Source organism: Heterocephalus glaber, unplaced genomic scaffold (assembly GCF_053883595.1).
Source record: "Heterocephalus glaber isolate CG9 unplaced genomic scaffold, H.glaber_assembly_v1.0 deba00001689, whole genome shotgun sequence".
NCBI lineage: Eukaryota > Metazoa > Chordata > Mammalia > Rodentia > Bathyergidae > Heterocephalus > Heterocephalus glaber.
This window is the reverse complement of record NW_028258414.1, coordinates 3,723,896-3,743,395: the sequence shown is the minus strand read 5'-3', so window position 1 is coordinate 3,743,395 and position 19,500 is coordinate 3,723,896. Positions and strand designations below refer to the sequence as shown.

The 19,500-nt window shown below is 38.5% G+C and overlaps 1 protein-coding gene across 5 annotated transcripts in view; it reads left to right on the top strand.

Moving 5' to 3' along the window:
• The window catches only part of Rora (RAR related orphan receptor A), a 674,381-nt gene extending 658,145 nt beyond the window's left edge, over positions 1–16,236 (top strand). For all 5 annotated transcript variants that reach the window (XM_021237123.2, XM_087199153.1, XM_087199152.1 and 2 more), the window contains 6 exons: positions 429–550; positions 2,062–2,194; positions 2,842–2,949; positions 4,176–4,286; positions 5,295–5,407; positions 7,002–16,236. In XM_021237123.2, the coding sequence (XP_021092782.1) occupies positions 429–550; positions 2,062–2,194; positions 2,842–2,949; positions 4,176–4,286; positions 5,295–5,407; positions 7,002–7,166 (752 nt within the window). In that variant the 3' untranslated portion in view covers positions 7,167–16,236. The remainder of the gene's footprint in view (positions 1–428; positions 551–2,061; positions 2,195–2,841; positions 2,950–4,175; positions 4,287–5,294; positions 5,408–7,001) is intronic.
• Positions 16,237–19,500: the final 3,264 nt, after the last annotated feature.

Sequence of the window (19,500 nt, the reverse complement as noted above, 5' to 3'; positions counted from 1 at the left end):
AGGCAAGACAAAAGAGGCATACCTGTCTTCATAAAATAATATTATTTCCTAGTTTTTCATGAGCTTTTCAGGCTAGCATAAAAATGCCAAGAAGATGTCGATCATTCCCCTTAGCTCTCTAGGTCAGTGTTGGTTCATTCCCAGACACTAGTGAAACACAGAACAAGGTCAAGGTCAACAGGTCTCTGAAGTCACCAAGCCTCCTCATGAAATGATGGCTTTGCAATGTCCCGCTCCTCCCTCCCCATTCCCCAATCCTGAACTGTCCCAAATGGCTTGTGTAGATGTGGAAAGATTGTCAGAACAGGCCCAGCACACTGCTTTACCCTTGTTGCTTCCTAAAGTGAATGCCGGGTGGAGGCATCACTGAGTATCCAAAGAAGAATGTGCCCCTTTTCATGTCTGTGATCTCCTGTCTTCCCTCTTAGAACACCTTGCCCAGAATATATCCAAATCACACCTGGAAACCTGCCAGTACTTGAGAGAAGAGCTGCAGCAGATCACGTGGCAGACCTTTCTGCAGGAAGAGACTGAGAACTATCAAAACAAGGTACAAACTGGAGGGGCTGGCTCAGGGCTGAGGCCACACCAGGGAGGGTTTGGTGGAGGAGATGTATTCAAGAGCACCAAGTAGCCAAAGTATGAGTGTCTTTTACCAGACACCAGATCTCTGATTTAAAACCTGCCTTCCCTTCCAAAGCTGATTGTGTGCTTGAGGCTCTTCAATCTCAGTGAGATGCCAGCATTTGAAATTTCCATGATAACAAATTCTCATTTTATAAAGATGCACATATCTCCTTCAATTTGTCAGTAGGGGACTAGATCAAACAGCTTCCAAAAACCTAAATGAATAGATTTGTCCTAGTATCACAATGGAACTTTTTAGGAAGTTGATGTGAAATAATCTCAGCCTTCTGTTGCCAGGGGTTTACACCAAGGAGTTTATAGCACATATGAAAACAAGGTTTGGAAGTTATGATTGTAACTCTGACCTGAACCTAAACCTAGCATTATGAACCTGCCTTTCCTATACAACCCCCCAGTCAATAAGCCACTATCACAGGAGGGTATGCTGGAGACGGGGAACATCTAATTATCTGTTCAGCCTTTGGTAAATGAAAATGCTGTGAGTTTTTTCAATAATCTCAGAAACTCAGTCCTTTTGAAAGGACTGTGGAGATTATCTAGCTTAAACTTCTCTCACGTTTCATATGGGGAAACTAACATCCCTTGCCTATGGCTGGAGAATGGAAACACCAGGACCAGACCGACTCCTGGCTCCCAGTTCTGTGTTTCTTAGACCCCAGCAGATTGGGGAAACAAGAGTGTCATGCGACAGATCCAGGTCACTCTGTAGCTGGCTCGGAAAGTGAGTATATTAAGGGAAATTAAGAGGCCAGGCCAAGGAATATGTCACTCGCTGCCTTCAAGGCAGCAGGTAACCCTGTGGCCAAAGCTGCAAAGGAGAGGCGAGAGAGCATTAAGAAACAGCAAGGTCCTTAAGATGGGATTTCAGAGTCAGACATGCTGGGATTTGAATCCAGCTCTTACACCACCTAGCTGCGGAACCTCTCTAAGCTTTCCTGTCATTTCTGGATGATAGATAAAAGTCCTTATGAAGATGCTAGGAGACAAAGATGTCATAAAGCATCTAGCTCACAGTAGGTACACAATAAATTGTATTGGCTCCCCTTTACTTGAAGGGGAATGAAGTGTTATTAAATGTCCCAAGGCAAAAAAATCATTGCTTGAAAGAAGATCCTACTTGGCTCCTCTGTGGCCTGGGGCTAAAGCAGTGGCAGGTGCTGCTCTCCTCACTTCTCAGCACCTTATGTTCATAGCTTCTTCCACCAGTGCCACTGCCATCCACAAGAGAGGCATAGGAGGCAGCAGAGAGGACACAGAAGCGGTGCTTATAAGAAATAACAAGGCCATTGTTTATTTTTTTATCCTCTAGCCTTTTTGAACCTATTTCCAAAGACAGATTTTACAGAACAGGGACAAACAAGTTGTTCCAAGGATACCGGGTGACCTGTGTGTTAATATTTCCCTCTGTAACAGCAGCGGGAGGTGATGTGGCAGTTGTGTGCCATCAAAATTACAGAAGCTATACAGTATGTGGTGGAGTTCGCCAAACGCATTGATGGATTTATGGAACTGTGTCAAAACGATCAAATTGTGCTTCTAAAAGCAGGTATGCACTTTGCAAGTAAATTCTGATGTCTCTTCCTAACCTGCTTTCGCCTGCTTGTTAAAGAAGTGCTTGGTAAGGAAAGTGTCGAGAGCAGTTTTTTTTCTCCAGCAATAATCGCTCAGGTTTTCCTTAGCAAAAATTGAGTGCTTTTCAAGGGTTTTTGAAGCCGTGTTCAGGAAACATTCCCTCCATACTGTTTTTCCTCTAGGTGAAAGGATTAAATTGAAGGACACCTACATTCCCAAATTTTACTACCACCTGTGTCTTGTCTAGCCTCCAGGTCCTAATACTGAGTTTTTAGCAAGAGACTAGCAGAACTCAGGGAGCCGTTCCTGGTTGTGATTGCTTTGATAAATATGACTAACCACTTCCCTAGTAACTCTGAGACTCCACTGTGCAAGGTCAGGAGTATAGGCCAAGTCATTTGTAAGTCAGTCCTCATTCTGAGAGGGCTGTTTTAGCAGGATGGTCAGTGCTTACAGTGGTGAGCTCTCCACTTTTGCACAGAGAGGGACAGTGACCAGGAGCCCACTGCAAGCTCCTCCGCAAACAGTGCCCACTTGCTGTATCAGAGAGGGCTCTACATTAGCACCTCGGGAATAAAGTCCTCTAGATCACATGACCCAAACCAATTCTGTGTCTGTCAGGTTCTCTAGAGGTGGTGTTCATCAGAATGTGCCGTGCCTTCGACTCTCAGAACAACACCGTGTACTTCGATGGGAAGTACGCCAGCCCTGATGTCTTCAAATCCTTAGGTAAGGACATCTCAAGCTGCCTTCCTGGATTTTCAGTCAGGGCTATGGGGAAAGATGTGGGTTAGGTGAGGGCTCTGAGCGAATAAAATGAAAACTCGTTATTTGGACCAAAAGTAAGATTTCATACTTATTTTACTTATAGAAAAGTCCCATATCTCAAGTGTTTTTTGTGTGTATTCCATGTAAAGATCTAGATTTTCATTTTATCCCACTGGTAACTAAAGAGATTTATATTCTATGTCCTTCCATTTCCCCTTCCAGATTTTAAGAAACCACATTTGAAGGGGATATAAAAAAGCAAGCAAGGAACATAAAGTCTGCCATTCCTGACCCCTCAAATAACATTTAATGAGGAGGAAATGCAAATATCAAGGAAATAAAGTAGAGCTAAGTGAAACTATGACATATACTTTATAAATTATTTTGAATTTCTGTAATTTAAATAAAGTGGAATATAGTCATGAAAAACAATGAGAAGGCATCCAAATTGTGTTAAAGGATCTTTTTTAGAGTTACCTGACACATGCTGGGTGTGGGGTAAGTGTAGGGCACTCCACTGCCATTTAAGCATTTCCACTTAAGAAAAGGCCACTCTGAAGGAACAGCCACCAGACTTAACCAGTCTTTTAGGGACTGCATCATTGTTTTAGCGGACTTTCAGAGTTCATGTTTTCAGTTCGGTAAGCAGTCGCAGTAGTTTTCCCACCAGGATATGTTACTTGTTACCATTTTAAGGTAAAACGAGAATGAATTTAACATCTCAATTAGATTGTCGCCATAGACCACTAAATAGGTGGGCTCTGAAGTCACTCAGGCTGGCTGTCTCAGGCTGTACTTTCTACCTGTGTGACCTCAGATACATGACTCATCTCTGCCAGGTCTCGGCTTCTTCTCCTACAAAACAGGGCTGTACCTCCCTCACAGGGCTGTTTTGAAATATGAGAAAATCCAGAGAAACTTCTTAGAATACATGACATAATAACCATACAACAAACATTAATTACCCTTGTCAATGACGATAGCGTGGTGATGATGGTGTTAATGGTGTAGTAGTGATGGTGAGACTGACTAAAACCGATTTTTCTTTCACGATTTCGAACTGTTCACTTATATAATTACTATCCCCTCTGATCTTCAGTTACTGGATCTTTCTTCATCTGCATCCACATTTTTCTCCAAGGTTAATAAACAAAATCCTGAACTGTCTTTATTTTAATTTTTCACAGGTTGTGAAGACTTTATTAGCTTTGTGTTTGAATTTGGAAAGAGCTTATGTTCTATGCACCTGACCGAAGATGAAATTGCATTATTTTCTGCATTTGTACTGATGTCAGCAGGTAAGACGAACAAAAAGAAACTAAATGGTTTAAAATTTTTCCAGGTAAAGAAGTTTTACAAGGGGCATAACTTTTATTGGTTTAGAACACTTGAGGGGCTCTCAGAAGCAGCTGCCATTTTTGTAAAATCTAAAGTTTTTCAAAGAACATCCTGCCCACACATGTAAACTCTTTTTAGAAGACCTCATGCCTTTCAGATAAAATTGTAAAAAATCAGAATTGAATGAAACCCAGTCCAGAGTGCAACTCTAGATACCAAGAGAAACTGTAGAGTAGGGCTGTCCTCCTTAACTCAGTCTCCAAGATAACATGTCTTTTTTGTTTTTTGGTACTGGGGATCGAACTCGGGTCCTTGCACTTGTGTAGCAGGCGGCGAAACCACTGAGCTAAATCCCCAGCCCAATAACACGTCTTTTTTAAAGATTTCTACCTTTTCTTAAATCCATCTGGTTGCTGTCCACAGGTTTTCAACCAGCGCTGTTTCTTGGGGACAGTCACTTTTGCAAATTTACTGTCTTCTTACACATAAAGACTTTATCCTAATATAACCACCCTTAAGTCATTTGGAGTTCTACTGACAATTTTAGTTGCCCGGGATTATAAGGCAATTTTCATATTTTCCAAAAAGGCTGGCAGGATTGATATAAGTATTTCATCCAGAAATATAATTATTGAGAAGGCCTGAGGGGACAAGGTGGTTTTATTTGCAGTTGTATGAGTATGGCCTTAAATTCAAACGGCTATGCTTTGGAAAGGGTGGATCCTCCCTTCTTCTGAGTAGTAGTAAAAATGGAAAGGCTTAACACTGTGTTTTGTAAAGGTCATGGATCGCTTTTCCACTCCTTCAGTGGGATTTTTAAGCAAAATTTGGAAGACGGGGGCAACTGGCCTGTGAGTCTTGAAATATACATTGCAGCATAATCATCTGTACCTCGGAGGCAAGAGGAGTGGGTGGTCCGACATGGTGTTTGAGGAGGGATCCTAAAGAGTGTAATTTTTCATGTTCAGATCGCTCGTGGCTCCAAGAAAAGGTAAAAATTGAAAAATTGCAACAGAAAATTCAGCTAGCTCTTCAACACGTCCTACAGAAGAATCACCGAGAGGACGGGATACTAACAAAGGTAAGAGCTGAAGGGCTCCACTTGGCATGGCCTAAATTATCACGCTGCTAGCTGCCCTTTTAAATCATAATCCCCAAAAGTGCGCCACAGGCTACCTCAGAGATAGAAATCTCCATTTCAAAACATTCTGTTAGGAAAACCCATTACTGAGGTTAACTTCTGTTTATTATCATTGATCACATTGGGCCCTACATGAACAGGGCAATTGTAGATAGAAAGGAGTTTTTTTAAAGCATTAATACATTCAGGAAATCCTCCTCTTCCTATTCCATAAGGTTGCACATAAAGTAGAGTTAAGGTTCTGCATTGTTATAGGTTAGAAAAAGAATCTTTAAAAGAATTTAATTTAAAAAAAAAAGAAAAAGAATCTTTGAATTTAGAAGAAAAAAGTGATGAAGGACTAAAAGAGCCAGGATAACCATGTATTTTAATATTAGTCCTCTTTCCATTAAACTCATTAGTCAACTATAAATAACTTTTGTGTTTTATCAATTTCTTGCTGCTGTCCCATGTTCCCAGCGTGAGGTTTCACTTTTGCTAGTTATTTTTTGGAACACAGTTAGGATGCCAATTTAAAATATGCTAATATCCTTCAGTGTTAGTCTTATAGTATTTGGTTTGAGAAGAAGCCATATTCTTATTTTATACATTTTACTACATGAGAGGATGATCTGAACAGTATTGGGTTTTGTGTTCCTGTTTCCTTTTCTGCTGTGAGGGCAGAAAGGAGAAACTGATGGTCAACTACTCTTTTCTTCTTGATTTTGCACCTGTTACATGGGTGACTGGTGCAGGAATGGGAAATGCAAGGGAAGGACCCCTCTGGAACTTCACCCGTCTTCTTGCCCAAAAGCAAGACCTCTGTAAAATTATTTTGTTAGAGAGCATCTAAGAGGATCTGGTAAAAAACACTTCCTAAGAGGGCTATCCTGGGCTGCAGCCATAAGCACTCTTTGTACAGTGCTTTAGACTTGAAGGGCACTTTTGCAAATCATGCTGTTACCCTCAGCTGGTAAAGAGTCAATGCAAGGACTTCCATCCAGGCCTTCTGACTCGCTTCTTTTCTCAGACCCAGAATGGCTATTACAACAAAAGTTCTCTATCTAGAAGGCATTTGTTGCCCTTAGAACTGACTGGTACTAGATCTGCATAACATGTGCAGGGGATGCCCTGGTCTCTGGCTGAGTACCCGCACACCCAGGACTTCGGTTTGCCCACGTCTCCATCACCAGAACGCTTCCACAGTGGTAGAGGGTAGGGCTCGGGGTGGCAGAGCAGAGAGCATTGTGGAATAGGAGGAGGAGAGAGCGCCTTGAGCTTTCATCTGGACCCTGCCACTGACAAGCAGGGCCAACTTCTGCTTCGCATTACCATTTTAGGTTCAATTATTCATCTTCAAACTAGCATTCAGTATTCCTAGCCTCCTATGACACGACTGTATCATCATTTAATTTTACCAGTCCTCTTTCTGCAAGGTTAAGTTGCCTCAAGTGTTCTTCAACCATTATAAACAGTGTTCTAAAGATCAAGCAGACTCCTTGACTCTTCATTCACATGCCTGTTCCCACCTGACCTCCTGTCCTTTCACTTACAGTTAATATGCAAGGTGTCTACGTTAAGAGCCTTATGTGGACGACACACGGAAAAGCTAATGGCATTTAAAGCAATATACCCAGACATTGTGCGACTTCATTTTCCTCCATTATACAAGGAGTTGTTCACTTCAGAGTTTGAGCCAGCAATGCAAATCGATGGGTAAATGTATCACCCGAGCACTTCTAGAATGTCTGAAGTACAAACATGAAAAAGGAAAGAAAACAAAAATTAACCAAGACACTTTCTATGGCCCTGCACAGCCCTGGAGCGCCAACACACTGCACATCTTTTGGTGATCGGGGTCAGGCAAAGGAGGGGAAACAATGAAAACAAATAAAAGTTGAACTTGTTTTTCTCATGCATATGATTTCCATTATGCCTACAGATATGGACCCTTTTTCTGTCTCAACTTGAGTGCTGACCTGTTTACAACAGAAGGAGGGTACTAACATCGGAGGATTCCTTTTCTTGTAGCTCACTGCCCGAAGACTTTCTACAGAGTCGTCAGGCTGTCAGTTCCCACAGAGCGTCCAGCAGTGATCGGTGACGGTGTGCATAGCGGAAGTTGCAGCATTACTTTGCTCAACTTGCTCTTTGTTTCATGAAGGAAGTCTTTATTTTCTCACCGATAACTGCCAGTCAGCAGGATGGCATGAAAAGGGTCCATAGCACTGGCAACAATAGCATTATAATATATTACAGGGTAAATGGGCATGAAGACTATATATAGCTAAAAGAGATATTGTTTATATATTGTTTTAATTAATATAAAATGTAGTTACTGGTGTAGCTTTTCCTGTTGAATTGATAAGGCACTTTCATTTTGCACCTTTTTCTTTGAATTAAATGCTAGCGTGTTCACTGTCGTGTCGCATGTGCACCAGAAACACAAGTTTAACTGAGAAGGCTCGGAAGGTACGTCGGGAGGTATTTATGCTGCTGTTTACAAACTGACTTTTAAAAGACTGGCTGGTCATATCTAGAAATCAACATGTTGGACTTTTTTCCACACGTGAATTTGAAATTAGAAACAGAACTCTCCCTAAGTTATATTTTGCTTTTTGATAAGTTTAAGGATAGATGTGTTTATGCTTCATACAAAGTTGAATGATTGGTGCTGTGGACTTAAACCATCATGCACATTTTTTTAAATTAAAAAAAAAAAAAAAGCTTTTTAAAATGCCACCTTTCGGAGGCAGGGGAGGCTCATTTTACACAATTCAGTAGTCACGTGGACTCAGCCTAAACTTGGAAATAAATCAGTACCCAGAATATTTATTGGAATCTAGCTTTTATTATAAGAACCCAAAGATTCTATCTGGAACAAGCACACACTCCCCACATGAGGATATGATGCATTCTTTGAATGTTTATGCTCTTGGTATAATCTAGGAAACTTACACATTTATCTCAGAGTGATCCGATTCTAGACTAGTCCCTACATGCCACTATTCTAGACTACAGCTCTCCATATTTGGTAGACGATGGATAGGACGGTGAGGGAGGTATACAATGTTGAACCAGTTTCTCTTATTTAATATTAAATATTTTAAGCCTTTAAAGTGAAGTGGATGCTAGCTGCAAACATTTACTCTTGTATTTATCTTCACTAGAAAACTGTGGATTGTAATTTATTTTATTAAATATTTAGAAGACTGTCTGGCTTTTGTGTTGAGGTGAGAAATATTGAGTTCTTTTTGTTTAATTTCCTGTTCTTTTTTTAATCATCCCCAGTGGGGAATGGCAAAGGAACAGTCTGATGTACAAGGGTACATATTTTGAAAACAAGTGACCTTTTGGGAATGTAGGCATTTAGATTTTAATCACATCCAGAGTGGGATTCAAACTACTGGTCCAACATCAAAGACGATGTTTGTAAGGAAAAGACAGTATCTTCCATGGTGTGACAGTGGGAGTTTCTGAGAAGCGCACACATTCAAAGGCCTCCTCTGCCACAACGACCCCCTCAGAATCTTCTGCAGGACTGCGGCCCCTGCTGTTGAGCTGGACCACTAGGACTGGCTTCTCAGAGCACTTTACTCTGCTTTGCACCTCACTGATTTCCTGACTCGTTTCCTGAGGCACTTGGAGAAGGAATTATTCACACAAAAGTGTGTATGAAGCCTAAATAACATCCACATTTTTTTTCAAAAGATAACATAAAGGTTTAACCATAAATAGAAGATGAGAGTAATATTTACTTAAATTTCTTACAGGCATATAAAATTTTATGTGAGTGTTTATATAGAGAGGTTAACTGTCAGCATATAGTATTTATATTTGGGCAAGAAGGGTTAAATCAAATTTTTATTTAAGTAAGCATAGTTCCTTTAAAGTTTAATATTTATACTCTGAAAAGAGTAGCAAGCTTAGTTCAATTATTTATTTGTCCATTATATGAGGGTAAATGGTGTGGGGTCTCTTGGGGGAGGGGGTATTTTGGTTTTTGTCATTCAGATTCACTAAATTTGGGGATGGTTTTATTAAAGTATAATAACTTCTTTTTAACCAAAGCTTTCTGAATATGACCAGCCTCAGGTGCTAGCGTATTAAAGAGCAACTAAACCTAATTCCAGTGTCCCATTTGTGAATAAGAAGAGCTAATTGAACTTCTCTAAGGGTGAGAGAGAAAGTAATGTGGAACTTAAAAAGAAATTCCTTTGCTGGGGATTTAGCTCAGTGGTTTCGCTGCCTGTTGTGCAAGCACAAGGACCTGAGTTCGATCCCCGGTACCAAAAAAAAAAAGAAAGAAATTCCTTTTCTCAGAAAGGATTTTGCATGTGTATAATGCAAAACAAAAATGCTCTAATCTCATTAATAGTTATGACATGGTGACATTGCTTTTATAGTAAACCAAGACAGAGTAACACGATGCTGCTTCTAGGTGTTTCTGAAAGAAAAGCAGGTGAACTTTCAGAGTAAAGTCCACTGACAGTGTAGGAACAGAATTGTAGAGACAGAGACGTGCTTGGAGAAACTGAGGGAACAACTATTATTTGGATCTATGTTGGGATCTGAAGCTAAACAATAAATGCAGTTGAAAGAAATTCTGAGTCTAGAAAAGGATGTGAAAACATTTGCATTTTTATTTTCTTCCTAAACACCTGTGTGATGACACAAAACACTAGGTGATACCAAAACAATTATTCTTGATAGTTTATATAATCAGAGTCTCCTAAACTTAAATATCCAGTAGTCTTTTAAGGATTGGAACCACATTATTGTCAACTTGGCTCCACTAACATTTTTATATAATTTTTAAAAACAAGGTAAATGAGGTTTTGTACAAAGCATTGTACCACTGCTACAATGGTATCCAAACAATCATACCGTATTGTGAAAAAACTGGCCATGGTCACAGTGAAATCAACAGTGCAGATGAAAGTGCTTTTTGGACAGTTTGCAAACTGTGTTAAAGTTATGGATTTTTTAAAAAGTGTTCAGCATCCTAATTTGTGTTAAAGCTATGAGTTTTTAAAAGTCTTCAGCATCCTAATTCACCCTTCCTAACCTAAGGAAAACCTAAGACACTGCTTCTAAGTTTGGTTGTTCTTTATAGTGTGGATACCCAGATCTCTGTGAGCATATGGGAGTGGACGGAGGGTCGGGCGAGGAAGGCGTGTGTGTGCGTGCGTGTGTGCCTGTGTATGTGTGTGTAAGACCTGCGTGTGTATGATGTGCATGTGTCGGACCGCTTCTAGGCTACTAAGTGTCAATGGAAAAGAAAATGTATTCAAAATACTTAAATCAAAATTAGAAGATGGAGAAAAAAAAGATTTATTCTATACAAAGCCTTGTCTGGACCACTTTAGAGAGACTTCTATTTTTTTAACCCTTCTATAAATATTTGATGGCACTTGAAATATTCCTGCAATAAAATGTGATTTGTGTAAAGAAAAAAAAGATTTTGTAATGTGAAACAAAGAAAGAAAGTAATGTAATTTTCTAAAAAAAAAAATACAAACAAACAAACTTTGTATTATTTTCTTGATGGAATTTGTCTGTCTTTGGAAAACTTTTTATTTCATTGAATGTGCCATAGTAGGGATTTGTGTTTTTCGTTTTAGACAAAGGAATGGCTGTTTGTGTTCCGACATTCCAAAATACAAAGCAACGTAGCGAGTCCTCAATGCAAAGGTCTGAGCGGTGTGTCAGCTTCTCACTGTTGCTCTTTTGCACATGTTCTTCATTCCTCTCCAGTGCAATATGTACATAGAGCACTTGCGGGTGTACCTTGAACCCTCAGGGAAAAATACATATTTGTACAGTGTTTTGTTTTTTTGTTTTGTTTTTTTTTCCTTTTGTTTTTGGCTAAGGAATGTCGATCGAATCACTTGTTATTGTTGAGGGGCAGCCAGATAATAATCCTAAAGCCACTGTTGCAAACATTGATTGTTTAAATCATATGTCCTTCCAGTGCTATTATTTTAAGATAATAATAAAAGTTATTTTTCTGACAGTCCTTTGTGCTGATTGATGAAAAAAAGGGTAAATTAAGCACCTTATGATTGACTTACTGTGAATGACAATCCATCTTGATATCATTTTGGAGTTGGGGTTAAGAGTCAGAAACAATGTGCTCAGGGATCTTCTAAAACTCTTAAAACAGGGTGGCCAGTACTACTGGGACAAATTGTTTTTTATTATTAATAATAATAATGTTATCCCTCCAAGGCACAAATGAACTATGTAGAACCGTGTATGCGTGTAAACTCTTCACTATTGTCTCATTTCGTTGAGTTCAAAACTTATGTGCTCTTCGGTTTTGTGTATTTAAGAACACGAATAACTTGCAAAGCAGTGCAGAGTTACACAGTATGTTCAAAATAGAAATGCACCAACATGGTGCATCCAAGTGCAGCCCTTACATATCCTAGTTACCATTTCTCTAATAATTAAGATATTTTAAAATATTAAACATTTTATGTTTTAAACTATTATTAAGGATAAAAAATTTTAAAACCAGTGATAAGACCTATCAGTGAAATGGATAACGATGCAACTTTTTTTTAATGCCAGCAATTAACTTGTTTTCACTATGTTCTCTAGAAGTTAACCAAACATCCCTTTATCTAAAACAGTTCTAACTGACACATCTGTAGTTTGTAGATATCTGATGAACTGCTGTAGGAGCTACTGTTTAAAGACAAATCAAACTCCACTTGTATGACAGCTACTTCACCTAGCTCTTAGGGTTACACATCAACACTTTAAAAATAATCTTTGTTTACACATTCCCATATATTACTTTACCTAAAGTCAGAGGAACTCAGTCTGATTGCTGGTTCTGATTCTTCCACCCTTGGAGTAGACTACATTCACTCTATTTACCTATTACTGTTGAGAAGCATAATTTGGGAAAACTTTCCGTGCCTATCACGTGACAAAGGTACTTTCACCTTGTTAAGAATATGAAAAATTGCAGAAATCTCCCTCCCCATCTCATTGCTTCCTTCCATTTATATTCATACACACAGGTGGTTGATATTTTTACATAGTATAACATGTGATTGCCACTTATAATAAAGTTATGATACAGAACCCCATGAAAGAGACTTTATACTACAGCTCAAATTATGTGCCCAGAAATACAATTGCAACAATAAACCTTGATCTGTTGCTAATGGTGTATAACACAGGTCTTCATTTTGTCCCTAAACACCAGTACATGAAAAGGTCCCACCAGAGGTGATTAAAGAGGCCTTCCTATTGCTCTTTTTTTTTTTTTTTTTTTTTTTTTTAAGAGATGAGAAGGTTGACTAGCAATGTCTCCAAAAGTAACTGGTTTCACTTCCAGGTCTGTTTCCTTGTTTGTGTGTGTATGTATCAGTTTTGTCAGGCTCTCAAAATAAAAAAAATAGTCCAGAAGCCTGGCTTCATACCATGGAGCCAAGTTAGGGAGGGGGCATCTCCATGTTCAACCACACCCTCAGAACTTAGAGCAATAAATACATTCAGTCATTTATTTCCTTATAAATGAATGACAGAATATTCAATCCAAATAGAAACCACCTTTTTTCAGTGATGCAACATAACATGGAGTCTTGTGTGAAGAAAGTGAATCTGAATGTTTTCAAATAGATACCTAGAGAATCCGTGTCTGCTGTTTACATTTGGTGTGCTTTGCCACATGAGCAGTACCACACTTTTGTCTTTGAACCTTCTGGGGGCTAATGAATGATAGTTTGCTATTAGCTCTGATGTACTGCACATGCCATCGTGTTGTTCTCTAAGAACAACAAAATTCTCTCCCATGTTCCTTTCTCACTCACTGTTACTCTAACGTGGATGAATACTATTTTTAGGAACTTGATTATCAATGAACAGATTGCATTGGAAATGCAGATCATTCTTGAGCAATATAGTGAATATGACTTCACACAAAAAAATCTGTATGTACTGTACACATCTTCCTGAATTCAAAATTCTCTTCTTATCCACAATGGTTTGAAATCTCATATATAACAGTGGTAAATGCTTAAACATTAGGACATTAGCTGGCTGCTTCTTTAAATGTACCTGTGTTGTCTGTTGCTCCTTTTGTGGAGATGTGTTTTTGTATTGGATGTTTGGGCCAATGGGAGGCTTCAAGCTACAACATATTTTCCCAGTTTAAATATATTTAACATATGACAAACCCCAGACAAGGCTTTTAATATGTATAAAGAACTGCAGTGTTAGGTGGTTTATTTGCAAACCGTTTTCAATATTGTCCATTTTTATGGCACCTTTAACAATATTGTTTCCAAAGTACAAAAAAAGGTTAAATAATCTAGCCATAACTGAATGTCAAGCAATAAAACAAATGACTTTTGTGCATAGACTTAAAAAATACAAATTTTAGACATCTGCATGTAAATGCAATCTCTTGTTTACTGCTTTCAACTTGAGCGATTGATTCCTTATTTACTATTAACTTAAGAACTTGTAATGGCCTGTAAACATTTTCTCTCTTACTCTTCCTTCAAGTTTACCTTCGTCCCTGCTTTTGAGTCATAATATTTAATGTTGTTCTGCACATCTCTATACAGTTAACTTTTTGGCTTTCATTCTGTATAGATAAGAAAATGTTATATTATAAACAGCCTACTCAGTGCAAATATTTATCTGTTTATCAAATCCACAATATGCTGTATAATATCGGTTTTACTATATAATCTATTTTAGACATAGCTGTTTAGAACTAGAGTGTGCTATTTTTGTGTTTTTCTGATGTGTGGTGCTAGATAAGTTACTTTTGTGAACAAAAAAAAATTATCCCTTTTATTCCTAGACAATACCACCTTTGGGTCTTGTTAATTTCACTGAGTATAACTATATATTTGTATATATATACATATTATATATATATATATATATACACAAATATATATATATATCTACCTGTGCCCAACTAGCAGCTGTATCAGAGTGCTAGATTTGGGACATGCTTTTCTCTTTAAATACATACTGTCATTATATAAATTATTCTAGAGTATATTTAATTAGGATAAAATTACTTCCTTAGTATGGATATTTGACATCTATATGGTGAATCTGTTTATAAATATGGACATATGAAAATTTATTTGCATTGACTTTTATGTTTGCTACTATTTGGCTTTATTCTATATCTCCTTAGCTGAAAAATACTTGGCCAGACCTTCAAGATCCCAAAGAAACATTCTCATTTAATGGAATAATACATTTTTCTCTTAAGGAATTATATCATTGGTACTTGACAGATTTGTATACTTAACTCCTATTCTAGAATATAAGCAATTATATCAAATTTTCATGGTGGCTTGACAGCAGACTAGACCTTTCCCAGCCTGAGTCATAAGAAGTATGGAAACATCCATTGGAAGAACATGGGCCATCCAATTCGACAAAGGATAGTGTGTTTTAACATTATCTCAACCATCTCAACTAGTTCTATGAACTGAATAAAACAGCTTCATTTCTACAGTCATTTAATAATGAGCTTAAACACTTTCATTTATTTTCCCAAAACCTACTGGCATTGTTAAAAATCAGACTATATCAAATATCTAACTAAGGATGTAGTTAGCCTTATTAAATATTGATTAGAATTGTTCTGTAATATTACTGAATTTGTAAGATCTTTAGCAAAGATTTTTGAGCAATTTATAAATATAGAGCAAATGTTTCTGTTTACTGCACTTTTTGTAACTGAAAGTGATAAATTCTCAAGCCATGATCAGTGGCTCCCATGCACTGCATATTTACCCACCATTCTAGATATTTTCCATTTTTATGGAAGAGTTCATATTACCTTAATTATAAATGCAATTGTGTGGTTCATGAAAGCGAATGCTAATAGTTAACCCTTTAGAGTGAATTGGCTACTGTTTAGGGAGAAATCGCTGAACACAAATCACGTCATTCCTTAACTGTCTCACTTGGAAAGAGATTAAAACTTTTTTTAAGGCACTATTTAGCATCCTAAGCACCCCTAGGGTAGACAGTGTATCTCTTTGTGCCTGCACAATGGCCAGCACATGTCAGCATCTGCTAATTATTAAATTACAAGTGGCCCCAATTAAAACTTTTTTCCTGGGTTGTTTTGGCAAATTTATGAAGTATACCAAGCCTTATGATTAACATTTTCTTCTACAACCAAGAATAAAAACCACATTTAAAAAGACCACATGAAATGTTGATTCTAATTGTGTGTAGGTCTTGAGGATTAAGCACACAAATTTCACAAAACTCTGTGAGTAACAAACTCAGCCTTCTGTAAATATACATGCAAGTTTGAAAAGTGATACTGTACCTATAAACATATGCTGTCTGTGTACAGTATGTAAAATCTCCTTTTCTGCCACACTAAAAATGCAAGCCATTTACAAGAATCCTAAAAAATAGCATTGAACTAAAACTTTGCTAATGATCTTTATTAGAGCATCATCCAACTTCTCACTTACATTGGGTTTTCTTTTCAATTCACTCTTTACAGTAGTCTGCTTATTTCCAGCTGTTTATTTTCTTGACTCTTGAATTTAAAAAAAAATATTTTGATTCATTTTGTAAATACAAGCTGTAAAAAAGAGAGATTTAATGTTGTCTTTTAAATACTCCGATTTTCATTCTAATATGAATGTTGTTATATTGTACTTAGAAACTGTACCTTTAATATTACATTACCTTTATTAAAAGTGCATCGAACACATCAATTTTAGATGTGCTTTATGTACTGTTATCCTATAATAAAACTTCAGCTTCTAATGGAATATCTGCCTGGTTTTTGTTTGTTTTCTTTGGTTATTGAGTGGCACTCAACATAATTTTCTAGCTTTGTCTTGTCTCTAGTGGATGGTTTAGTGCTGAACCTTGATCATCAAAGTGTGGTCCACAAACCAGCAGCATGGGCATCACCCACAATGGTGCTGGAAACACAGAAGCTAAACACCACCCCAGATCAGAATCTCCATTTTTATAAGATACAGGTGATCCATGTACACATTTAAAGTTTGAGAAGCATTGGCCCATCATAGCCTTTTTTCTGTCTTTCCTTCTTTTGGGGTGGAAGGTGATACTCAGGGTCGAACCAAAGGCCCTGCACATGCTATGCTAGTACTCTACCACTGAGTTACATCCCCACCCCTTACCATATGGTAATTTTTTTTTAAATAATTCACTTTTTTCCCAGTGCTGGAGATTGAACCTAGGGTTTTACACACACTAGGCAAGTGCTCTACCATGTAACTACATCTCCAGCTCTTCTTTATTTTCTTTTAATTTTAAGACAGAAAATGGGTACTATAAGGATCAAACTACCCTTTTGGTCAGAGAAAGCAAAGCAAAAAAAAGTGTGATCTACGCTGTTAGAAATGCAAAACTGAGGATTCTGACGCTAATTCCTAGCTCAAAGGAGAAGGGTGTCACAGCCAATTAACGATACCTTCTTGATCCTGACCATGTGGCCCATCTTGTGATCTCTGTCTTAGAAATGGTTGCACTGGGGGCCAGGGATTTAGCTCAGTGGTTCCACCACCTGCCTTGTGAACACAAGGTCCCGAGTTCGATCCTCGGTACCAAAAAAAAAAAATAGCTGCACTGGAATGGCAGAAATGATGTCAAAGACTTCAAAAATGTGACTTGAACTTCAATGTCACTGCCCACCCCACCTGGTTCTGGAGATTCTTAGAGGTGACCCACACATGTAACATAAGCTAAGTATCACACCATCTTAACAGTGCAACAGCCTTAACATGAATTATTCTTAAAGTAACATCGGGACATTTAAATCATAAAATAGTCTGAAGTCAGAATAAAAGCAACTGAGTTGGGATTTTCCTCCACACATATGACAATGCTTAAGGATCTCTTATGAGCAGGAGATAGCCAATAAATATTTAAAATGATCACAAAACTTACTGCATGTAGCAAACAACTCAATCCTGCCTTTACAATGAGCAACCAAAATATACAGTGAATGTTTAAATTTTTTAATTATTACAGTAAAAGACATTGCCAATAATCCCCTTCATAATACTCCCGTCATTTCTAACAAATGTATTCCATCATTCTTGCTACTTTCTAAAGTAGTTCTGGAAGTCCTCTTTTGCCTTTATGAGATATGATTTTAAAAAATACAGTGAATGCTGCTACCTGAGTGCCATCCAACAGAAAGGCTTGTAAAAATATTATAGTGTGTCCCGATCTACCTTAGCCACTAGATCTGGCACTGTGCAACCTCCCAAAGTCAAAATGACAGTGAAAGGTAAAAATTTTCAATCAATTCAGGACATTGAGGCAGCCACAATAGCACAACTAAAGACATTCAAGAAAAATGACTTCCAGAACAGCTTCAGGAAATGGCAAGAACAATGAGATAATTGTGTTCAAAATGAAGGGAAGTATTTTGAGGTGGGGCTAGTGGCGATGTGTCTTTTACTGTAATTTTTTTAATTTAAACATTCACTGTATTTTCCCATCACACCTTGTATTTCCAACCACCTCAGAGAAGGGGAGGAGTGAGATCAAGCATGTAAAGTCTTTGTAGACCATCAAATTCTACATAACTGTAACTACTATTTCAAGGTATCTGAGGAAACAGTTAATGAAAATAATGGAGCTTAGAATATGAAATCATCTCTGTGCCTTTGCCTAACCCATACCTAACCTCCTGCTGAACATAATGACAACATCTCTCCTGCAACTTGGACTAACTCACTCCATGTGCAGGGTGGCACTTGAGTGGGAGGGTAAAAGGGTCTTCTTAGAATCTTTATAATGACCTCACAGGACAATCTGAAACGTGAACAAATGTCAGAGCAAGTGTATAAATAAACTCTGGGAAAGAAAGCAAAAGTAGTTGCATAGACTAGCCAGGAGACCTGACCACAAGACTCTCTTAATTGTTCCAGTCACTACCAAACGTTTCTCCTGAGGCAAGATAGGTCCAGCCTCTCAAAAGTGAACATCTACTGTGCACTTGGAGGAAATGGACAGGTGCTAAAGCCTCAGCTCTGCAGAACAGGTCTGTGAAAATGCCAGGCCACACTCACAGCGTGAGGGACACAGCTAGCTCCATACCTGCGCACCTTCCCCGTAAAGGTAAACAAGAAAGCAAAGATGAGGCCCAGCACGTTGAAAGCCATAGTCCGAGAGAGGCTGCTGGGTGTCAGTTAAGTCACCAGAGAAAGGAAGAAAAAAAAAGATGTCTCCATGCTTAAGTTCTGAGAAACTCACAGCAAGGAGGGAACTTTTCTGGCATTTGCTGCAACATGGATGAATGTGAAGGAAACCTCATGTTACGTGCACTAAGCCAGGCACAAGAATTCACATACCTCGTGTGCTTGCACGTGTGTGGAAGCTACAAATGTGCATCTCATATACATAGAGGGCAGAACACAGGTCACCAGGGGCTAAGGGAGGACAGCAATGAAGGGTGGATAATGCGCACCAAAATGCAGATAGGAAGAGTCAAGTAAGGTTCTGCTGCACACCAGGATGCCTACAGTTAACGAGTGAAATACGTTTGAAAATAGCTACAAAGGAGGATTTTGAACGTTCCCAAAACAAAAATGATTGACCTTTCAGGTGACAGAAATGCTACTTACCCTGATTTGATCATTACACATGTGCACCTGTACCACAGGCCACACAGAACCCCTACCTATGCACAATTACTATGTGCCAAGTAGAAGTTAAAAGGGAGGCACATTTCGTCAAAAGAACCATCCTGGATCCCAGAAGAACCACACTCACGGCTCCTACTGCCACTCTTCCCTGCCCTGCCTTAACCGGCAGCCTAGACTTGGTAGTGGCAGAAGCTTCAGGCTAGAAGACTAACAGGAGAGCCATCCTTTCACAGTATCAACAGGCATGAGCTCAAGAAAAGACCTACTCTTTTTTCTGTAAGGTGGGCGAGGGGTCATACTGGGGACTGAATGCAGGACCCCTGTACTGAGCTATAACCCCATCCCTTTTTATTTTTCAGACAGGGTCCTTCTAACTCACTAAGTTGCCCAGGCTGGGCTCAAACTTTG